This window comes from Centrocercus urophasianus, unplaced genomic scaffold (genome assembly GCF_019232065.1).
Source record: "Centrocercus urophasianus isolate 14NV4802_14NV808 unplaced genomic scaffold, USGS_Curo_1.0 seq_22, whole genome shotgun sequence".
Classification (NCBI taxonomy): Eukaryota; Metazoa; Chordata; class Aves; order Galliformes; family Phasianidae; genus Centrocercus; species Centrocercus urophasianus.
In genome coordinates this window covers 13,164,475-13,188,961 of record NW_024884778.1, presented here as the reverse complement: position 1 = coordinate 13,188,961, position 24,487 = coordinate 13,164,475, and the positions used below count along the sequence as shown (strand labels likewise).

The following is a 24,487-nucleotide window of genomic DNA, read 5'->3' as shown; positions in this document are numbered from 1 at the left end:
CAGCCCAGATGCTGGCAGCCTCCCATCTGCTGCCATGCCCTTTGTTTTCCATAGGTACAGCAGCAGTGTGCTTGTTGTTTCTGGGTCTCACCTTCCTCTTTAGGGGCAGGGTTGGGAATGGCTGCTGGCAGCATGGGCAGCAGCAGCGATGAGTAGAGCAGGAAGCCCCTGCTTGCTGTGGGAGGCTGCAGGGTAGGAGGTGCACAGGGCACCCTTGGGCACCCACCGCCATGGCTCACAGCCGCACCAGCAGCCTGCATGGAGCAGCCCAGCTCTGAGAGGTTTCTGCTTCACTGGTATTTGCAATGCTATTAAAGATTTAGCAGCACCAAAATGTAAGAAAGCTTTTTCTTGCAGCTGCAGACTAGCACGGCCTGTGCTCCAAAATGGAAAGGGCAGTTTGGGACTCACCTGAAATGCTCTCCTGAGCATGCAGCAAGGCAGGGCCCCGCTCTGTGCTTCTGCTCCATCAAGTCTGGGGTATAGAGCTGCTGAGGTTTGTGCAGCCCTGCTGATTTGTCACACACATCCTAGCTGTAGAGATGACCATGAGAACAGCTCCTTGCCCTAAGGAACCTCATGGAGGCTGGCATGGGAGGCCTCTGTCCAGCACACCCAGCAGACACACTGCAAAGGAGCGCAATGGCTCAGCCACAACCCTCTTGTTCATTGCCAGACTTATCAAGACTCCCCTTGAAGCTCACACACAGGAACGGGCTGCTAACAAGTCTGTCTGCGTGCTCTTTCCACCTGCAGTGCCTTTAGGGGGTGGTCAAAGTAAACCCAGATGAGCCACAACACAGCTACAACACAGCTGTAAGACCCACACCAGCCTCACTAGGCAATGATTCATAGGGCTGTCAAACTGACACCATGCCAGGGCCTCCCACGTGCCCCACAGCAAATCAACCACTGGAGAGCAGCAGGCAGACAGCCGCCATGAGGACAAGGCGTTGGGCCCTTCTGGGAGGGCAGAGCACATCACACCACACAGCAGCGCTTTGCTCAGTACAGACTTTATTACAGTTTACATGGCCAGCTTCACATAAAAAAAAGAATGTCATTAATTCTTACAGAATTAAAGAAGACCTATGTGAGGATAAATGATTACAAAACACAGGCCCTGTGCAGTACAGCAAACAGTTGCTGTTTCTTTGTGTAACAGCAACACTTGATCACACAGCTAAGGCAAGACACGTTTTCAGAGTAACTTTTGATTATGAAGAACAGCAGTACAACGCATCTGCAACTGCAGTTTTTAACCAAATGTTTTCAAATTATTACAGTATAAGAAAAAAAAAAAAATGAAAGAACTTAAGGAAGACAGCTTCGCCTAGGCAGTTGCAGCAGCAGCTATCGAGCAGCCCTGCATGCTCTGCAGTGAACGATCACCTCATTAGAGCCCTCGCTAGCAGGCACGCCAGCCAGCACCGAAGCACTTTAAACAGCAGGCTGTCTGCACACGGGGCTGTGCACACCGATAGTGTGAGCTGTCACCTCGCCTCCCAGCTCGGGATGCAGACGGCCCACTCTGCCTGAGCTGCTCGGCCTGCCTGCTCGCTGCTGGGAGCTGCCCAGCAATCCTGCTGGGACCTCGGCAGCACGGACACTAGGGCTGAGACAACCGCGGGCAGTTCAGCTTTGCTTTAAATCAAAATGCCCATTGATGAGAAAAAGCAAGGAAGGAAGACTTTGGGGGTAGATAGTGGGACAGCAGTGAGGGGCTGGACTCCCTGAAGCTGCAGTGAGCCCTGCTGGCACAGCCCTGTGGGCACTGTTGACAGCCCGCATGCTTCCACTCTTGTCTGTCAGTCTGTCAGATGTCAGTCCTCCTGCCCACCTCTCCCCAGTGCTATGTTTGCAGGCATCAGAACTGCTGGGCTCCTCAGCCCATGCTGCTCCTTATGCTGCAGGAGAAAAGCAAATATTTTTCTTCTCCAACCAGAGCTGCACAATGTGAGAGGTTAAGCTGAAAACAGGACTGCTTTCTATTAGCTCCTCTATGTCTACCGTATGTTTACCACAGCGTTTGCAAGAACATCCTCTATCCTCTGTGCGCTCAGCCACCTACTGAATTTTGCAAATGCAGGACAACTTCCCCCCACGCACAGCTAACACACTCCCAAATACCAGCACAGCTACAGCAGCAAACACAGCCTGACTAAACAGGGGAGCTGGGAGTCTGCAGCAATACAGGCTCATCCAGGCCCTACATAATTTACTTTGAAGTGAAGAGCCGTGCTTGCCCAGAAGGACCTGACTCCCAGGCAGGTACATATGTACCTCCTCCAGGAACTAAGTACAGCATTGTCACTTCATCTGCCTGCACTTGCTGCACACTTGTGAAGAAGTGTATTAAGCCATGGCATTTGTTCCTGAAAGAAAAATCTTCAAAGAAAATGTGTATCTCCCAACAGTCTCACCTGCAGTGCTCTGTTCTACCCCAGAGAACTACAGAACACCTGCTGCAACTCTGCCTGACTTCTTGAAACCTTTTGTAGGTTTTACGGCAGTGAAGGGAAAAGGAGGGAAAGGAACCAAGTCATTGCTTTCTCCAGAGACTACACACTACACAAACCTATGCACATAACAGTTCTAAACCTTGCCTCAGTTCTCACACTAAAAACTAGCACTGACAGAGGAACGGATAATTTTCTGTTCTTTGCTGTCAGGTCATCACCAGTGCTGGGATGAATCCGAGCTTATTCTTCCTCCCAGCCCTAGCCCTGCGGATTGCTTGTCCTGGCATTTTTTTCCTAAGGGACATTCTCATCTTAAGCAACCTAAGAAAAGGAAGAAATACAGCCACAGCCTTCAGTAAACTTTCCAATTCTCATTGTTTTCAAGGCTCAAGGAAGCCTCTTGGCATAAGGAAGTGGGAGGGCCACGTGCAACCTCACAGCCACTGCTGCTGCAGTTCAGACAAGGCACTGACAGCTTCTGCAGGCTACAGCAACAGTTCACAGCAATTTGCAACCTGTTATTTAAGGGTGAAGTGCTGGATAACCCCAGCAGAAGGAACCTGCCTAGCAGCATCATGACCTCTGGCTTTGCTTTGAAATGAAATGTGACTGTTGAGAATATTGTGAATAATATTTCCATGTAAAATGGAATACTGTTCCTGTGATGATGTTTCAGAGTTGGCTTTAAGGCAAAGATTTAAAACCCCTTTGGATTTCAAGTCTATTTTTTCTAGCCCCCTAAAAAGGTGCTGCTTAAGGGATTTAAGCAACAGAGGGGAACGTAACAGTTAATTCCAAATGCTATAAATTACAGATGGTTTGTTGGAGGAAAAAACAAACAGCAAATACAACAGCAGCAGCTCATGGTGCAACTCAGGCAGCAAAGCTGTTTGGCAGTGCTACAGGAAATGCTCTCATCACCGTTAGAATTCTCTCCCTAGTAAGATTCCCAAGGAGATTAGATCAAGGAGACATGAGAGATGGTGGGATGGAGACAGGGGAAAAGTCGTCTAAAACTGCCCTGCTGGGTGTTACTTTGCCTGGCATTTGTATGTTTTCATCAATCAAGCTGTCAAGTGTGTATCAAACCCTGTGGCCCACTGCAGACCTTGGAGTATGTCCACCTACACAAAACACTGCCCAGTAGGTTCTCAAGATTTCACCTCCTGCGCGCTGTGCAGGAGGCAGAAACATTGTCAGAAGAGTAGAATCAGGAGCTGTTGAGCCCTTTCATCTCTCAGATGCTTCTTGAAAATATGCTTTGGGTCTCTTATTTGGAAACCTGGCCCTGTACACAATTCTTCTTTTGGACTACACCCTTGCTACTGTGTCTGGTGAGTTGTCCTGGAAAGAAATACAGCTACTGTGAGATGATTTGCTTGCGAGAAAATGTTGACATTTTTATAGCATGAATGAAGCTTATAGCTTCAAGGCAATCTTCAATCTGAATGTTTTGAGAAAACCACTTAGTCTTCCATGGGAGGGCTGCCTGAATAAGTAGCAGCTACAGCACAAGGCACCATGCACTGAAGGATCCCAAGAGAAATTCTAACAGCTTTCAATTTGATTTGGAATTTTCATTCCAGTGAAAGAAGAGACAAAGCATCTTTCTCACTACATCACACACAGTCCCATCCCCTCACCAAATTCTTTACACTCTTGAGCAAGCAACTGAAGAACTACCCCCTGAGAATGCCACTTCCCACTGCCATTTGTACTGAGCTAGGCAGGACCATGGTTAGAGTCATAGACCCTGCATGCTTAACTTGCAGCCCTGTCTCCCTGAACCACCCTCGAGAACTCTGATCTTATTCTGTTTGTTGAAGATGCTATTTGCAAGTTTTCCAGGTTCCAACTTACAGACGAAAAACATAAAACCAAAATGGCATTATGAGCAACATCAGGCTCTCCAAATAGGTAGACATATTTTTGGCCATTAAAAAAAAAAGTCAAATTTGACGTCCTTGCAAAACACTGTAGATTTCTTGGATGTACAGTCCCCAGAACACCCCACTTGGAACAAAGCCAAATCTGAGAAGTCTCCTTAGTAATTTCAAGTGCTTCAGATCTGACCTTGCAGTCCCCCAGAACATTCCTGGGCTGGGTGCTGGCCTGCATGAGCTCCTGCGCATTCAAACCGTGGTGCACAGCTGAACACAAGCTGAACAATGCAGGTGGAAGGATGCACAAACAGGAGGACTGCAACACATGGCAAGGACACGTATGACTAGGCATACAGAGGTAACTGGCACTGAAAAGCTTTGCAGGAGCCAGTGCCCACCTGAGCTCAGGTAGTAAATATAAAGGATTCAGACAAAACAGACAGTCCTGAGATAGAGATCAATTTCTTAGTAAGGCTTTGAGTGTGTGTGGTTTTGGTTTTTTCTTTTAAGTGCTTTTCTTAAATTAATTACCATAAAAGACAGGCTAGCATTCGTTAAACAGTTGTGTTCCTTCATTCCAGTATAAAATACGCATATGCAAACCCATGATCAGATAGGATATCGTTTCAGAGTTTGTATTAAAAATACTTTTATCCAAATGATAAATATTTTAAAATAAGCATTTACAAAAATAAATGGTCCATTCCCACAAGGAAGGACATATATAGCTGCAAATCTAAATACATCTTGAGGCAACACAATTATTGATGAAACTAGTTAATAAAATCTTTGGTATGAGAGTATAGTACATTAATATTCATGCACCGTTGTCTTCCCTTGGCAGACACACTGTACAGATGTCTAAGTGAAGAGGCAGCTTTTCCTCAATTTCTTGAGATGTCTTCCAAATACAGCATACAAATCTTTCTAACATGTCTTCCTATGATAATAGGAGAAAAACCCAAGATTCTCCTGGATCTTCCTATTACTTTTGCATCTAAAACAGAAATGAAGATGGGAGGAAAAAGAACACAAACACAGTTAAATTTCATTCTAGCTAGTGAGCAGCATCTACAAAAAATAAAAATCAATACAAAAATTACTCTAGAGGAAAGACTGTTTCCTTCAACATTGCATGCATCGGCTGCCAAGGCAGGATAACGATGAATACCAGCATTGCTGCAATTGCAGAGACACAAACAGGAGCCGACTGAGCTAGGGATGGCAGCAGCTCTGCACCCAAGCATTGCCCTGAGCAGTGTGAGGACCTGGCTCTGGTGGCCATTACTGTGGGGGAACAGAGACACTGCATAGCTACAGGAAAGAGAAACAAAAGCTGAAAAGTCTCGGAACAAAAGACCTGGGGAGCTCTGGGGACTTGGGAGCTCTGGGTAATTAACTGGGATCAAGGGAAGTTACAGGAAGTTGTCTGGGGTTCTTTTTGAAAATGCTGGTACTAAAACAGGTGAAGGAAGACAAAGGCAGCTAAGAAAGCAGTAGGGTTAGCCTATGCTATGGCCTAATGGCTCCCTTTCAGTCTTAAATCCTGATTCCAGGGAAAGTCCTGCAGAGGGACTCAGATCTGGGAACGAAAGGGAACACAGCCCAAACATCCATGAGCTGGGCTACAGATCAGGGTCAGCAGCCCACAGCTCCTGGAAAAATGTCAGCAGCAACACCCAACTGTGACTGCTGTGAGCAGGAAATGAGGAGCAGACGGCACTGATCCAACATGAAGTTTGAGTTCTGCTCCCCACCTACCACACGAAGACTGACACCTCCCACACTGCAGAGGCACAAGAGGATCCCTCTGCACCAGCTGTCCGCTCCCACTGGTGCTGGCTCACCAGAGTCAACCCAGGATCACATACCAACTCCTCTCTGCTAAGAGTCACCCTCTGGGAGAGCAGCAGGCAGGACTAGGAAATGGAGCAGGTATCTGCAGCGTGATGCAGAAGCACCCAGTCACCAGGCATGGCAAACACCCCGCACTGCAGGGTGAACACTGCAGCTGCTAAGGCTCAGTGGCTGCACCCAGTCCCACCGCTGCAGATGGTCGTGGCTCCCCAGAGGTGTGGGACCAGCAGGTTTGGGCTTCCCTTCTGCCTCCGCCTCGTAGCTGCTGGGAGCCGTGACCCACTGCCATAGCAACAGGAGCTCACATGATGACTGACTTTTAAAAGAGCCCCTGTTTGTGGCATCCTCTGTCGACAAACGATCCATTATTTATATCTCGGCATGTCTGAAGTGCAGTTTGCATCCTAACCTCATTAATGAATGATGACACCTTGACCTGCTCTATTAAGTAAGCTGTGTTAGACTGAGAAGCGCACTGCTCTCCCCATCACGAGCTGAAGTAAGGCAATCAACAGGAAAAATACCAGGGTAGATTACCTGAGTTACAGCAATACCAAAATAAGGCAAATCCTGCTGCTGCACTGAAACAGGCGAGGAAAAACACTGGGCCTAGAGAAAATGGAAAAGGGGACTCATTAAGACAGAGCAGAGAAGTGAAAGTTTATCTCAGTTCATAAATCATCGATTGCTGTTCATATGCATAACTAAGTGTACTCAAATGAGGTTAACACATTCACAGTTATGTATGTGCTGTAGCTAACGTACTATGAAGAACATTTATTGTACTGCAATTAGTTTTTATTACAGTTACTTTGACACCATTCATTGTTCATCTCTGTTCACCTGTGTTCTAGTCAATGGAAGCAAGAGTCTTCTGAGGCATTTTCTTAGCCTAAAACTTGGTGTAAAGAAACCCTTTAAATACTACAACCAAATAGTAACCAGATCACTGGGACATAACCCACACAGTGCAGTGTCTTACTCCAAAACTTGCCTCTGTTGGGTCAGTGTACTGCCCACGGGGAAGAAGTATTGTGAAAATACACCACAAGATAACTACAATTCCATACAAGCAAGTTGTTAGGGTTTTGTATGTTCCCTTTCTTTGCTTTTGCCTACCACTGAAATTGCTGCTTTCTCTGAATCCTGTTGCTCCACTTGCTTCAATCACACCTCACCGTCCTTCTGTACAAAGCGTGCATGATCAGGCTTCATCAAAACAGCAAATGCCAGAGAAGGAGAACAGAGCTGATGCCAGAAGCCCAGGCACTGCCAAGCATCAGCTCCGTTGCCTTGTTTCCAATTAGCACACAGGACTCACTTGATTCCTGTGGCTATATGTCTCACTTATTCCAATAGCATTTGTGCATGCCTCCATATAAAATGGAACAGGAAAGGACTGTGTGTGATTATATATATATATATATATATATATATATATATATATATATATGTATATATATGTATATATACACAGATGTTCCACAAATGATGCTTTCATGACAAAAGCAAATATTCTTGTTCCTGTTCACGATTCTGAAATGCAGTGCCTCACACATACCTCAAACAAATCTCTCACTGGAAACACTGCTTTAATGCGCCTGCCTGGAATTACACACAGCTTAATGCTGATGCTCAGTATTGATGCTCAGTGGAACCTTTCTAATTCATGCTTATCCATTAACGAAGACCTCAAAGATTTATATCTGCCTCTTTAGCATCTAATATTCCATTTGTATTTATGACTTTGCCATGACTACACCTACATTTAAACTGCACCTGTCAGTCCAGACTAATGAGTCAGTGGAGCCAACCACATTAGAGTATTCAATAAGCAACCAAACAAAACCACTCAATGAGTTACAATGTGTTCATTTCAGCCTTCTTCCCAGGCAAAAAACTGTCACAGAAGCTTATATAAGACTCTTGATCTCTCATAATCAAATGGAAATTTTTAAATAAAACATCAACTAACATTTAAATGAGAAAAAGGTCACAATGAATTAAAGAAAAAAAAAAAATTACATCTTTCCTTCAATTTCTTTCATTCTTCAATTCCTTTTCAAAACATCTTCTAGTGACTAAAATTACTGACCTCCCTGTAATCTGGGCATTGAGAAAGGAAGAGGAAGTAAGTTTAACACGTTATTCTACAGCAGATATACCTAAGTTTACTCTCGCTCATCTGTTGTTTTGTTGTTTTTTGTGTTTTGTTTTTTCCCCAAAGGATTTGTAATTAAATTGGAAGCTTAAAAAAAAAATAAAAAAACCCTGAAAGCTATTAAAAAAAAAAAAAAATCACAGCAGCAGGATAGCCTTTACTATTCAAGCATTGGAGAAATCATAGTAAATGAACAGCTTAGCTAAAACAGCACAAGTAAAAATACCACTGTAAATATTGATTAAACTCGTCTCTTGAATTTCCTGGCACTGGCTGCCTCAGCAGCAGCTCAGTAAGCTTCCTTCCATTCATTCTGCTTAGATGGTGACAGTAAAGACATTGTAAAACAAACTATGTTACATGAAATGCAAATTATATAATAAAATAAATTGCATCATAATCTGAAAAGCCATTCCGTAAAGTGACACTGTGTGCATTTATTTACCCCTGTCATTTAGCATACATTTCTCCTTGTCAGTGTCTATCTCTGCGGAATCTGTGGTTTCTAGAAATAAAAGCAACATATCAGAAGTTAGTATTCAGCTCAAGCAAACACAAATATAATAAGCACATGCAAAATACCACACGGCCAAAAAATACCTCTTTTTGACATGAAATATTAGCCCCTCCAGAAGTAAATCATTGCTACACTTACACCCGGGTGTATATTGATCAGAAGACAGCCACAGGTCATTTGAATGCACCATGAACAGCTGTAAGGAGCCTCAGCAGCACCTCCCATCTGCTTAAGCCCTGCCTACAGAAGGAACGTTACATACAGCAGCTCTTGGATTCACACACGAGGGACACCGACTGAAAATCCCTGGCACACTTGATTACTTCAGAGCAGTCAAACTGCTTCCCAAGTGAGGAAAGCATGAAGTACTCCTTCTGCAACGCCAGAAACTTGTAGCGTAACACATACAAAACATTTGTGGGCCAAAGCACACGCTAATCTGAGAACAACCTTCTGATTGAACGTACCACCACCCTTCTGTTCTTGAGTAAGTCTCTGGGCATTGGTGCAACTGGCAGACGGAGCCCTTGGAACAAACTGCTTGCCACATATTGCTTATCCAAATTCTGCTCTCGGCTAAATACACATACGGTCTCTTTTGAAATCTGGAGGGACTACATACTAACATTTGGCATAAGTAGTTTTGGCCTCTAGATGACATTTTTCTGTGAACTCAAGTAGAAAAGGAGGTTGACCTTAAGCTTTCCAAGAGTTAGCAGCAACAAAGCCATTTAGTTGAAACACAAGAATTCAGAAGGCAGCAGTATTGCTAGGTCTCTTCGTTCACTTAGAGACCTGCCACGAAGGTGTACTCCAAGCTAATCCTGTGCACTTGTAGGACGAAGGAATAACAAAACAGCCTTTAGAAGTGCTTGAGACAGGACAGACATCTAGGCTCTCCTCAGGCATGCCAGGATGGGTGAGAGGACACTAAGGAAGCTGCTGTGGAGTAAAGTACCCAAATAGTATCTGTGCTTCACTGGAGCAGGCCCAGCCTGATTCTCCTCCATTTCTGCATGTCTCCCATCCCGTGAGGGGGGACAGCATGGCTCTCCTGCAGAGCAGCAGCATTGCAACCACTTGGCTGCACACTTGGGAGCCACTGAAGGAGAAAGAATTGCTGCAGAGCCTCCCACAACGTACTCTGTCAATGGCAATCACACATGCAGACTGCGTGTTTTGAGGGCAGTCTTCTCCAGATAACCTAGCACACAATTCCTCACGCTTCCAGCTCTGCACTCCTGTCAAGCTACCATTGGGCAGAACTGAGCGGATCCTTTATCCTTCTAGTTCGTGTAAAAACATTCTCTGAGTCACATGGAAAACTCATTTGGCTTCAGTAGCTGCGACAGGGTCTGTGCCATGTGCCTACTCCACCCTCTAGCGGGAACTCGTAGACATTGCTGAACATCTCACTTCCAACACTGTATTCGAGGCAAAGAAACTTTGTTCTTGCACAAATTTTGAAGGTTTTGTTTGTTTTTTAAATAAGAACAAAATCTTTGAAAGATTCACCTGTGTGGAAAATACTTTTCAGATGCACAGCTGCATGTAATCTATGGCATGCAATCTATTTTGTCCAGGCCACAGATCACCAGTGCCCCAAAACATTTCTTACAAGCCTGCTTGCTTCATTTGGACCTGTGTCCTTGGAACAAACTCCCCATGTTAGCAGTGACTGTTCCCTGGGGTCCCTTTGCATAATGCAATAGCAGCCAGTGGTTTTGGGGGACCACAATCAGTCTATTTTTAAACTAATATACTGATCCCTACTGCTAAACCAGCCTGTATCAGTCACCAAGGTGCAAAGCTGAGCATGCTTCTGCTCTGGCTAACAGCACTGTGCAAATTTCCTTTCTGCTGCCTGTCCAGCTGTGACAAGAGCAAATGCAGTGGGAAGAGTCTTTGTCTCAACATCACACAGCCTCCAACAAGGGTTTTATGGGTACAGATGGCCTTGGGCACAGCTATGCTATTACGAGCACCCAGCTAACTTCTCTACGGGATGTAGGCAGGACTTGGCGAAGATAACTTAAATCTCATTTTCAGAAATGCCTCAATAGTCAAAAGTATTGAATATTAACAGAACTTAAACCATCAAAATACTCTCAAATTACGTTCTTAGTTGCTGTTAATTACTAAAGACTGTCATTCAGTCAGTTTGGCAGAAAAACCTGTGGCTCTACACCTCTCTCCCTCAGGTGAAAATGACAGATTCACAGCTATTTGATCGAGGAGCCTGTTCCCTTCCCCCTATGGGCATGACTTCTGCAAGGTGATCAGCAAATTACAAGCATGCTTTAAAGCTGCCATGAGGCTGAACCCATAAGGTCTCCCTGTTCAGTATGGTTTGGGTATGGAATTTGGAAAGCTGGGGCAACTTGGCAGCCTGTCTGTGCAGGTAGTGAAATGGTGTAGTCCCCCAGCTGTTTTCTCTTTGTGCTAGATAGACACAAACCTTTTCTTTCAACACAAAAGGCTAAACAAGGCTAGACAATGTTGTACATCAAAAAGTCATTACAATTTTTTTTTTTTTGGTAATTAATATGCCACAGTTTAGAAATAAAGGAGATACAATTTTTTTGTTTGCTTTAGTTGGTGGTAGTAGCTTTTGTTTTGCTTGTTCGTTTTTAAAACCTGTTGACTTTTGGTGCAACACTTTGAATCTAACTGGAGCTTGACCCACATTGCTAAAATTTCCCCTCAGCACATAATTGAGTTTCTAATAACTAGAGATCAATTGTCCAGTGAAGCAATAGAGCTGTCAGATTGTTTATAAGGACTTTTTATACTACAATCCCTTTGCAGCTTCATTAACTTAAACATAGACCTTTTCCTCAAGCTGCTCAGGTCATTTCTGTGTGCTGGAGGCCTGAACATACTTTCCATGCATTTGGAACACCGCTCTTTTTCTCCAGATCACTAGATGATAAAGTAAAACCAACACATAGGAAAGTCAGGCTTGATACTTTAGAGAAATGAGCTCCTTTGTGTATAGAGTCAAACTTGTATATATGTATGTACCTCAAAAGCATTGAGGCCCAAACACGTACATATCTTTGGTGGGCAATTTTATGGACATCAGACAGGCACGTGAACTGCACAAAATGTGTCCTGCATTTAATGTCACAGAGATTGGTGTCTCTGTTCAGCATCAGAAGGACCTATGAATGAAGCATGATTTAACAATGTGGTTGCTTCATCTTCAACTGGACACAACTGGACGATCTATGTATTGAGGAAAAGGCAAGATTCCCAACCATTGGGTTTTTGTGATTAACAAATCTGAGGTTACTTTGCTGTAATGTTCTGATTTGCTACCAATTAGAATAAGCATAGTGAAAATAAAAAAGCCAGGAGGGGCCAAACATTACATAGAGGAACTGTCCTTCATATGAGTGATATTGCTATCTTACATGTAGAAATTGAGCTGTTTCAAAGGCACAGACTCGTATTTCAAGGCTATCAAAGAATTTCAGACATCCTACACCAGCCAACAAAGAACTATGCAGTCAAATCCACATATGGGGGATAAATAAACAATCATTTAAATAATCTGAACAGAAGAAGTGAAATGAGGTTTCATAATTCACTGATGAGGAAATAGATAACTCAGTCAAGTTACAAATCAACTTACTCAAGATTTTCCTGCTTGGCAGGTCATTATAGAGCTGTTCAGCATTGATCTGTAGAGCCCTGTAAAATTCCTGACAGTGTCTCTCTCCTTTCTTCTGAAGGTGCTTTATCAGATCTGAGAGCCTGGTATGGAGTGATGCCTTTGGATTCCTGAACTGTAAGAGAAAAGCACTCATCAGAAAAGACATTACAACAGCTAGAGAACAATTTCACATTATTTTATGGTATGACAGAGAACTGAGCCCATTTTATATTGCCAAAAACAATGGGCCAGAAAATTAAGGGAACCTATGTATACGTTGCATGGGACACTTCAATACGCTGAGCTCCATCTGGAAGCATCTCCTGATGGTGAGCACATTTTCTCTGCCTTTCCTCTTTTATTTTTCCCTAGTAAAGTGACAGCTACTCCACATTTGATGTTTCTTCCCATTCAATTCAATACTTGCCACTCTACAATTTGATTCTGACAGCAAACAGAAAACATGAACGTACACCCTATGGAATTCTAATGTTTTCAGGTTTTCCCTTAGTTGCCTAGTGGTGATCATCCAAAAAGGTATTTTATACTGATGACATTAGTCACAATATTGGAGTGTTCATCATCCCAAGACTACACATTTGATTGCTTCCAGCACTGCTGCATACCCAATGCAGTGTTTATGAATTCTCATTACTCAAGCACCATGGCAAGCAGCTGCAGAAGAAAGCTTTTTTTTCTATGGTCTAAAATATGATGAATTCTAGAAGACATTACAAAGAGAATGAAAATGTGCACTCTACCCACATCAAACTGATCCCAGAGTATCTGGAAAGTGACCAAAACCATTCTCAGCAGAGCATTAGATTTCATACCAGTGCAGCAGATGACATTTGCAGTACATTTAGTTAGGATCAATTCATTCTCTAGGGGGACAGGAATACAATGTACCTGATACAACACGCCTTATTCTGACAAAGTTCTCACAAGGTCAAATGGATACGGGAGGATGGTAAGCTTCTCAAACTGTCAATAGAGTTGACAGAAATTTCCCTGGACCTATAGGAAAGCAGTACATTTATGTCTGCTAAGTGTAGAAATAAAATAAAGATATATTCTTTTCACATTTATTTTGAAGCTCCTGAGCAAAGGAGGCCTTTCTCCATATACAGTTACGTTATTAACTCCATCCATTTCTCAGCTCCCACGCTTATAGCTGGGAAAAGGGATCAGTGGGGTGAAGCAGCAACTCAGCACATGCATGCCAAATCCATCCTTTGAGCTGCTACCTACAGAAAAGAGGTGGTCTTATCTGAAAAGTTAGGGATACAATTTTCTTAACACAGAGGCACGCTGTGTGAAGACACATTTACTAATCCCAAAAGTGCTTAAGGTCTGCTAATTTCAGCTCCAATAAAGATGAGTAAGAACACCCAAGGAGATGGGGCAGACTGAGTGCTTTTTTAATTATGTGGACAAAAGGGTCCTAGATAGCCCGCAGAAAAACAACAGAACATTCAGAGATGGAGTAAGATTAATTAAGTTACCTTTTCCGCTTCTGTATTGGTAAGAATTTGGGGGTAGACTCTGTTAAGCTGAAGAATAATTTTATCAACCACTTGCTCATTCAGTCGGCTATTGCTTGTAAGAAAATACATGTCGTGTTGCAGCCGGTGACAATACGACTGATCTAGAGACAGAAGAACACAAAGAACAAACCACAGTAAGTACTTAGCAAGCCATTTTTAAATCGTGCACATTTCATTTTTCTAAGAGTGGTTAAATACCTAAAATACACTGAATTAATACCTAAAATCCAGTAAATTACCAGCAGATAATTTTGGAAAGCTGACCTGCAGCACAGCTGTGTGCTTCAGAGATCCATGCACTCAAAATTACAGGTACCCAAATTCCTGGCAGTCACCTGAGCATCTCTGTCTTCCCAAAGGAAGAAGCTTCTAAACCACTTGATGCCAAGTACTGATGGATACCTCAAATACCTTGACAGTAACCATACAGTCCTAAAGTTAAGCCACTGGAGGTTTTCTACCATTTATAAATAGAAAGTTCGACTGCACAGTTTAAAAATATGATTTTATTAAAAAAAAAATAATGATGGAAATGTGTTTCATACAGTAAGGTTCTCTCTTAGATAGAATGGCAAAAGGTCCATATGTGACTGGAATATAGCACAGGGCTGGTCTTTGCCTGCTGCTGAGGACCTGATGACAGCAGGGCTGGTGGTACAGGATGGGAGGCTGGGAAGCTGGGCACAAAAGGGTGAAAGATGCACCAGTATCACCCCACCACCAAGAGTCAGTGATGCCTTTTGTCTAACAGGAGAAATCAGCTTGCCCTGTGTAAACAGCTCAGAACATTAGGAACAAATCTCTGCTAACATGCCATGAAACTGTTCAAAGAAGGCAAACTTCCCTTCCACATCACCTGGGAGAGGGGAGAACAAGCATTCAAAAAGCAGTAATTTTTTCTTACCATGACAGTACACTCAAATACACATCTCACCAAAACACCTTTTTTATTTATTTTTTTTATTAACCTGGACATCTGCAAATACATGAATCAAGACTTGCTGTCATTTTGGACACAGTTTCCAATTTGATAGTAATGGATTTTGTAGGAGTTCACCTCTTAGCTGATAGCTTTCCCTACCAGCACAGTGTTGTGCCACTACGAAATTAAAGACACAGACATGTTCAGGTAGGATTACTGTGCTCACATTAGATTTAGAAACAGAACCATCTGTTACAATGCCTGAAATAAGCATTAAAACACCCAACCTGCATGAGTGTGCTCCACCAGCTCCACTGGTCACCAACCCTGGAAGCACACACATCACACCTGAGCTGCACAAACCCCTCCATCCAAACTGAACAGAATAAGAACGCAGTGCCTTCCCCATACTTAAAGCACACACACGGGTTTATGGTATTTTATGGCATTTTATGGTATTTTTTATGGTATTTTGGCTACCAGAATAGACCATCATCAGCTCTCTGTGCCCTGTGATTTAGAGAAGATAAACAAAAGAATGAAGGGAAAAAAAGCCAGAAAACAAACAGATGATGCACTGCACCTTTGCAAAGCCCTTGTCCTTCCTATATCATGTTTGTTAATTTTGTTACATCCCCCTTTTTTCTGCACGTTTGTAGGTCTAACTGCACTTACAGGAAAGGGTTCACAAGAATCTGGCATTGTGATCACTGTGAAGTCACAACTTCTCTAGAATCAAAGTTGCTCCCACTCAAATAAAGGCACGTGGCCATTGATACTGCACAGAGCTGCAATTCCACAAGCACAAAAGTACTTCAGTTCCATTCTCTCTTTGCATACAGACACGTCTCATTTCCATGTGTTTCTAATTCCTAGCCTTTCTGCTGCTGGCTCTCAAGGCAGCCTCACAGCATGCTGTTAGAAACACACTGCGCTATTTGCTCTGCAGTTCCCTTTTGATGCAACAAGTTCAACACTCTCTGACTCAAGGCTGAGATCAAACATCTCTTCCAACCCACTCATCTGGATGCACTACAGGCTGAGGTGGGGACCAGGAGACACTGATAGGGCATCAGGCTCTGTCAAGTTGTCTGCCCATGCCAATACATCGTGGGGAGTGAGGTGCACCTCGCTCGCTACCTCCTCCCTCCTCTGCATCACTTGCATGATCCACAGCGACACTGGATGTCATAAACAACTCTGTTCTTTCTGCAGCCTTACAAAAAGCATGTGTTAAATTGAGGTCTGACAATCTAGAGAAGAAATTTAACTTCAAAAAACACCTTGACATTCAATCAACAAACCACAGCAAGTACCAAAAGAACAACAAGGTTCCGACAGATTGAATGTATCTTAGTTTGTAAAATAACAGCAGCCCTGATGTATCATCTCTGCTTCCCACACACTCCATCGCTGCCTCATCATTGCTGATTCCATGCAGGCAGCACGTGGAAATCTATCAGCAGCAGCCACAGCAGTGAAGCTAATTGTGACCAGCTGGAGATCATATTTGAGCTGACACTCTTTTCTGAGCAGTCAGGAATGCGGTGTGTCCTCATGGCACATCTGTACAGATTCACTGAATCACCACTGGTCTTATCAAGGCCTTTTTGCTGCCATCTGAAACCCACGCGCTCACACACTGCAGATTGCATTACACTGCATAAGCCTCACTCAGATTTTCTGGGTGTCTCCATTTTCCTTTGATCTAAGCCAAACACACAAGCAAAGAGTGAGTCAATGCCCCCTGCAGACAGTGCTACCTGTGCCATCTGAGGACATGCCTCAGGCCTGGCTCCAGCATCTGTGTGATGCGCCCCAGCCTCATGGGATGCCCCATTCTCTGCATCCTGCAAAGACACTTCACACACCTGTACCACTGCCTCCCCACGTTACTTCACTCTGGGAGGAGGGACTGGGCACAAGGTTTAAAACATTCTAGTCAAATGTCATCATGCTCAGCACCACCAGAGCAAAACCAAAACCCAGCTCCTCCTCTGCCTCTTCTGAAGCCCGCCAGCTCTCCTCTAATTGGAGGAGTCTTTGCTCAAAGTCTTCGCGACAGGAGCAATGGCTGTGTTCAAGCTTCTGATACATACACCAGGGAAGAGAGAACACACCACAGAACCACCAACCAGTGTACCAGCTGCTAAATTACAAAATAATAATAATTACATTAAAAAAAAACAAAACCAAACACAACACAAATCGTCACTGATGCTAATGGCTGAGATGCAGCACCCTGCCCAGGGGTGATAAGGATATCTAGGAAACACACACGTGCATTTCAGACTCCCACGTGCTGCTCCACAGCCTTGCTTGCCCCAGCCAGCTCCTGTCCCCACCAGTGCCACCAGCAGCACAGTGTCCCGAAGAGATGACAGCTACTGAAAGGAAAATTCAAAACCTTCATGCTATGACAACTTTGTTTCTAAGCCGTAGCCATACCAGCATTGCAAGAACCATCAGTCCTTCAGCCAGCACTTGCCTGAGCAGCAGAACTGTGAGACTGGGGTCTCAGCCACAGCGCATGGCACTGTCTGAGGCCACGGCCGGTAGCTCCACAGCCAGCTGCACAGCCCACAAGAGGAGCAGGCACCAGTGGGGGGCAGCCAGCCTGCAGCACGGGTTGGAACTGGATGGGCTTTAAGGTCCCCGCAAAGCCAAGGCATTCTATGACACGCCTCTGCTCCTCCTTCCAAGGGAGGCTTTCTGGCTTACCAGCTTTCTGTCAAGAGACATCAGATGAATGCTTGGGACACCATTAGCATAACTATCAGGTTACAGTGGCGGTCAAGAACTGCTTGGTAGCTTTGTTTTTGCTTATTCTTTCCTTAGAAGACTCCAAATAGCTCTCTGTATAAGGAACAACAAACAAGACAGAGCACACTGGATTTCTGTCTTTGTGTATACTCTTCCACATCCTACTTTTGCTGCCCTTTCAGATAAAAAAAAAATGCATATTCCTATGGACACATCACCCTTAAATTGCACCCTTAAACCTACACCTAGCATGGTTTAAACAAAAACAAGCAGAATTTCAAACTTGCAGGCCTGCGCTCAGCCCTTCCATGCTCGATTGCGGCAGTGAACTGTGCTCCCTGCTCCAATCCCAGCCTGGGCCCAGGGGACCTGAAAGAAGCCAGAAGCTGTGCAGGTGGGCATCCCCAGTGAACCACCATATTGATATTTGCATAAGGACTTGTGATACTGCCTCTTACCACTGTATCTTTATTATGGTGTTGATCGCTGGTTATTCTCCCTTAATAGCCTGCCTCCTTCAAGTTACCAAACAGACAGATGAGATAAAGCAGGTAAAATTTCAACACAACAAACAAAACCCCAACAGATCTTCTTGTTCATCATGCACACCATTCATAAACATCAGTTCTAGAAACTCCAGTGGCATCTGCTGGGCAATGCAAGCTCAGGTTGCAACTTCCTGCAGAAATACCCAATGATTTTCAAAAATGTCACAAAGCTGAGCTGATAATTAAAACCTTAAGGCATGTGACCAACAAAGTGCACATGTCTCTGCAGACTCCCTGCTAAAGCATCTCAGCAAAATTTTAGCTTTCACACTCATCTAGTTGTTGGCTTTCCCCCTTCAATAGCCCAACAAAGGGGCATGGAGGACTTAAGAGAGGAAATCTGACTGCACAGAAGTTGCCTGAAATGATCAAACTTCACTGTTAACCAAACCCCTTCCCCAACAGGAGCGATGGCTCTGCTCCCCAGGCCTGAAAGCGCAGAGAGGTGGGAGGCACCAGGCCCCCTCCAGGCCAACTGCTGCTAACTGTGAGTTCGTCACCAGACAGTGAGAGTCCTTGATAGCAACCTCGGTAACTCAGCATTATCTGACTGTCTTCTAAAAACAGAAAAAAGTAAAGCATTAAATGACTCTTGAGAGTTGAACGTGGTGCTTCCTTATACACTTTCCTGTACTCCATGTAAGAGGTAACCAGTGGGCCTTTGGTAAGCAGGAGCACAGTGCCTTGCAGCTGCTCGATCCTAATGAGCAGGAGTCTGCGACCCGGTGTCAGTGGCACACTCCCCTCAATCCCGTGTGCCAGCTGAGCTGTGGGATCTGGCACACAGCTGCTGCCTCGAGGTGCGTTCTTCTGCCCACGTCCATTACAAATTCCCCATTTGCAGTGGAAAAATGCATACGCTTAAGTTCAAACCCACGCTTATTTCCATTCAGCGACCGCGAGCCTCAGCACAAGCTCACACGTCCCGTTGGGATGGAGCCCTGGCGTCCCAGCACCAGGCTCACACACAGCCCGGCATCGCCGCGCACTTGCCAAGGGCTTGAGGTTACGCAGCACCGCCGCTTCCCGAATGCCACCCGCAGCCCGGTGACTCACGGGCTGTGACTCACGGACGAAAGCCAGCTCCGAAGCTGCAGCAGCTGCAGGGGTGGCCCCAGCGCGGGGATCCCGAGTTTACAAAAGACGGCGTTGAGAAACACGCGATGGCACAGGTGAGCGGCTGCACGCCAACGGAGCGCCCCGTGCGCTGAGCCCGGACACGCAACGACGAGACTTCCGAGAAAAAAATACAAATAAACTTCCGAAAAACACAAGAGACCGCCAGCAGAACACCCGGCACCGCCGCGCAGGGAGGCGACTACCGGGACGCGACCGGCGCCCCCGAAGCGATGCTCCCGCAGACCCCACAGCCCCGCACTCACCGAGCATAGCGGCCCAGCCCGGGGCTGCGGCCCTTCCTGCCGCCGAGCGCTCCGGGGCCGCCCTGGGGCCGGGCAGCACCGCCCCGTCCCGCCCCATCCCGCGCCACCGCCCCCGTGCGGCCGCCGCTGGGGCCGTGCTGTGGCTGGGGGCTCAGTGCTGCGAAAAACACCTCGAGCCGGCGTTAAGCGCCTCGTGAGAGCCGAGAGCAGGAATTCATACTCCCAGCTGTGAGGTTTGTAACGATTAAATGCAGAATGAGCACGGCCACGATTTGCTTTTTCCACAAATAGTTTACCTGTTCAAATCCCGGATATAACTTCTTCACGAGGAAGCACAGGAACTCTGCGTGTTTTAAAGCTCTCATTAGCACAACATTCCATAAACATTTAATTACCCGTTGACTCATGGAGGCAATGTGCCATTCCTGGCTACAAACCCTGCAGAGAAACAAGGCTGAACCTTGGCTTTGCAAATTACGATAAGGAGATACATTATTCATTACTGCAAGCTTATTTTCTTTTACTGAAAAATCTGATATTTTTCTAATGTATGGGGAAATCCTGCATCCTCATATGGCAAAGGTACAGAATGAGCTGTGAGCAGCTCCCAGCACCACAGCAGAGCCTGGGACAGCTCTGATGAAGGCAGCACATCCCAAGCTCTACAGCACCCCCAGGCATCACCCATCACTGCCTGCCCTTCAGCCTGAGGCTGTTCCCTCCCTGTGTTGTATGGGAGCTGCCTGCAGCACAGGGTTCCTGCAGCCCATCTTGCCACGAGTACCTCCACTAACAAACAAGCCCCACGACATGCATCCTACAACTCCTTCCTAAAAGGGAAGCAGCCTCCTTACCTTTAGAAAGATTAAGAATATAGAATAAAAAACTCATTGAAGTATTTTTAATATTGCAAAATACAGCGATGTTTATGGTGCCTGTTCTTGAGAAAATGGAGAGGGTTCAAGCATCCAGAGTTAGTGCCACTTACCTTCAGGAAGTCAGATTTTCTGAGCAGCATGAAAGCAGATTTTTGACTTACCACTATTATTACAGCACATAGCACAACCTTGACCTTGTTGTGGCAACAGAAAGAGGCACTGTCACTTTATGTCTCCTTTCACCACACTCTTAAGGCTATTTCACCTCTCTACTGATATACTGCAGCAGTGGGACACACACACAGTGACACATGTCCGTGTCACACAGCCACTCACAGCACTCCCCTGGCACCTCCACCAGCACCTCAAGGACAGAAATGGAAACACCCAGCATGGCACAGAGCAAAGCCTCCCCCACAAGTACTGAGCACAGGGTGAAGCAGAACTGCCAGAGAGCTGCAGCATGCACTGACTGCAGGTATTTTTGTCCCATCAGCTCTGATGATGATACTGGAACCGGTGGTTAAATATAGCTCCTGCTCACACCTATGGTATGTATGCCTCTGAGCCTCCCCTGCACAGTGTGGCTTGGGCTCAAGGTGCCGGGAGAAACGTGGCCATGCCCCACTCACACAGCACTGCGCTGGGATCCTGGTAGCACTGCCCACGGCATCCCCTCCTGAGGTCATCCTAACGTGGGATAGTGTTGGTCAGAGGGGACCTTTAAGGTCACCATCCAGCTCCAAGCCAAGGACAGTGCCCGTGGCACTCAGCACAGGGCTGCGCCCCGTCCTCAGGACCAGCAGCAGCGATGGGCTGGTACAGTCAGCTCCACAAACCCCTGTGCTCTGGGCGCAAATCCCGCGTGTTCCCAGAGCACCTGAAGGCAGCAGCTGCTTCCAAAGCACAGGGACTGCTGGAGCTCGGAGCTGGAGCTCGGCTCCTTGGCAGCCCACCCCGAGCTGCTCCCGCGCGGAGGGCAGCCGTGCATTTCCTGTCGGCTGATCCAAACCCGCGGCTGTTTCCTCCTGCTTCTTCCCAATCTGTTTATTTATGGAGTTATTTTATTTGCTAAATGTTATACCCTTGCCGAGGCAGCCCCAGCACGCAGTGTTTTCTTATTTATCCGTTAATTGTTACATCGCAATCCGACTTGTTATTTTCCCACGACCGAACGGGAATGGATCCCTGGCAGTACAAACTCTCGTGCTTAAGGAAACGCGAAGAGACGCGCTTTACAAGCTTCAACTGCACGCTGTGCTCCCTCCGCCAAGCCTGAGTGCCCGGCATGCAGGCAGCCCCGAGCAGAAGCCCCAGAACCCCCGGCTTCACCCCGCAGCCCCCGAGCAGAAGCCCCTCAGCCCTGGGTCGGGTCGGCACGCCTGTCGGCACTCACGGCTCCGGTAGAGCATGGCCCATGGGCGGCGCGGAACGGATCTCTCCTTGCGCCGAGGTCAGGGCGGCCTCGAAGGAAAGGAAAAGCCGGGGGGGGGAGCTGCAGAGTCGAGACGAACCGAGCCGCCCCCCCACCGCCGCCTGCGGGCTGGTTGGGTTGGGCGCTTTTTTTTCTCTCTTCCTTTTTGGCTCCGCCGCAAGTCTCAGCTCTTTGCTCCCTGCCCAGCCCGGCTACTGGCTGCAGGAGGCTTGTTACACAGCCTACGAAGATGCTCCGTTGCTTGTACAGAGGATAACAGTAGGTCTCACAGTGGTCTGCAAAACCACACAGCTCAATATCTGATCCCTTTTAAAATAGAAATCAAATTATAAATGAGAAAAATGCTCAGCCCATTATGTTCTCTCTCTTTTTTTTTTTTTTTTTTTTTTTTTTCTTAAAGCACTGAATTGAACAGGTTGCCCAGAGAGGTGGAGGTGCCTCATCCCTGCAGACACCCAAGGTCAGGCTGCTTGTGCTCTGAGCACCTGATGGAGCTGCAGGTGTCCCTGTTCAGTGCAGGGGAGTGGGACGAGACGGCCTTCAAAGGTGCTTTCCAACTCAAATGATTCTGTGACGACTCTATGAATTCTCTGAAGGCAGGAAGCAAATAAGGCCATTTGGGTATCCTCCCCTTAAAACAGGTGAATAAATAGAGGCTGAGAGAGCTGCTAAAGTGAGATGGAGCAGAGTGCCGAGCACAGAGCACAGCCCCTGCCTGAACTGTGCTCACACTGCAGTTACCACCCTGCTGAGCTCCACCTGACTCGGGGCCAGGGAGGACAGAAGGGTGCTGTGCAGTCATGGGTTTGGGAGCGATGGGCGCAGCCTCCAGCTGCAGGCACCTCCTGTGAGGACACCAGCATGCATGGCCATGGGGCTGTTTGACCTTGAGCACACAGACAGCCTAAGCGCAGACGTGCTGAAGTGCCAGGGACCCAGGAACAAGCTGCTCAGCTCTGCCTTATGTCAGATGAACTTTCATTCCCTGCTTGCTGCTCTGCCAGAAGAGTTTCACGTTTCCCCCACTGCAGCGCATTCTAGCACTGGCTAGCACAAGAGGAGACTGCTTCTGAAACATCCTGCCTTGGAGAAGGCTGGGAACTGCAGCATTCCCATCAGCTGATGCATTCTGGTTGTGGCCCTTAGCCATGGATAGTGGCGGGGTGACTGCATGAGAGCCTTTCAACATTGACTCCGTAAAGCAGCCTTTTTTGTAACAGTCCTTAAAATATAAGTAAGAAAGGTCACCTCTCCCTGTTACTGAAGGAGGGAGTGGCCCAGGTTCCTTGTATCACACAGAGATGTGCAGAGGAATCTCAGAAGCTACTGGCCTGGCATGCTGCTGAGCTTTATGCTTGGTCCTTTTAAGCAGAGGATTCAATTAAAGTTAAAAAGTTGTGCTGTGTGACATTGTAGATATAAAAAACAAAAAGTTGAGCAAGCAATTTCCATCTGACACTAAGGTTTAGCAGATTCACTAGTTCCTGTGCTTCCAAAACCTCACTGATGACCAGGATGTTTGTGCCTCTTGCCCGCTCCAACCCAACCCCAAGCTGTCCCAGCCCCCAGGCTGACCCCCAACAGTGGGTACCCAGCTGAATGCTGGCATTTCCAGTACCCTCGTGAAAAGCCCAACAAAAGCAACATTCACTCCGTGGCAGCACTCTGGTGTCCATCCATGCTTCCTTGATCCACGGCTCCAAATGTATCCTTTGCCTTTTCCCAGCCACAGCAGACAGCTCAGGGCCATACAGGCACTGACAGGCAGTCTAGCAGCAGGAGCCAGGCTTCCTCCCAGCCAAGTCAGCATCATCAAGGAAACCAAAGGGACTTGTGATTGTTTCTGTTGTTGGATACCTCCAGTCTGAAACTCCTCCCATCAAACACAAGAGTGGGACACCTACATATTTTCATTTGGAAGCTCCGATTTTCACATCAAACTTACATTGCATGTTAAGAAAACAAGCAGTGAGAGCTGTGCCAGGGCTCACAAAACCCACAGTGCTGTGCTGTGCTGTGATGAGGGCTCCCCATCCCTGTGACCCCAGGAAGGGCTCCGCCAAGGGCAGGGTGCAGGGCTCCATCCAGCACTGCATAGACACTGAGCCTTCCCAGCATGGCAAACAGATTCTCTTTCATTTGTTCCAAAGAGTGGATTTTCATTTAAAAGGATGTCAGGATCAGAAGCTTTCCTACAGCAAACAGTGTGTCAGCTGGCTTAAAAACCAGTCCCTCATCAGTACTTAGCTTAAGATCTTAAAAACTGTCTCTTAGTTTTCTGCAAGCAGCCAAAGCTGAGCAGGAGAGCAGTGCAGCAGTCCCAGCAGAGCTGTCTGCTGCAGGAGAGCAGCCCTAAAGCCCAGGGCAGGGAAAGAAAATGAGCAGTACTCTGACAAACACAGCTGGCAGGTTTTTCATCTGCAAGGAATTATCCTATCATCCTGCAATGTGCAACGATTCATTTCTGAGCACCT

The 24,487-nt window shown here is 46.3% G+C and overlaps 1 protein-coding gene across 4 annotated transcripts; it reads right to left on the bottom strand.

Moving 5' to 3' along the window:
- Positions 1 to 1,000: 1,000 nt before the first annotated feature.
- Positions 1,001 to 22,049, bottom strand: CARD19 (caspase recruitment domain family member 19). Of its 4 annotated transcripts, none has more exons than XM_042823543.1 (6): positions 21,975 to 22,049; positions 14,044 to 14,186; positions 12,518 to 12,671; positions 8,809 to 8,868; positions 6,740 to 6,811; positions 1,001 to 5,342 (listed from the first exon to the last, which is right to left on the bottom strand). In XM_042823543.1, exons 1-6 carry the CDS (start codon positions 21,988 to 21,990, stop codon positions 5,230 to 5,232), a joined length of 558 nt encoding a protein of 185 aa, XP_042679477.1. In that variant the 5' UTR covers positions 21,991 to 22,049; the 3' UTR covers positions 1,001 to 5,229. The 4 variants fall into 4 exon arrangements, with proteins under 4 accessions (XP_042679477.1, XP_042679479.1, XP_042679478.1 ...); XM_042823545.1 differs by having other exon boundaries at positions 8,827 to 8,868; XM_042823544.1 differs by lacking the exon at positions 21,975 to 22,049 and adding an exon at positions 19,701 to 19,761.
- Positions 22,050 to 24,487: the final 2,438 nt, after the last annotated feature.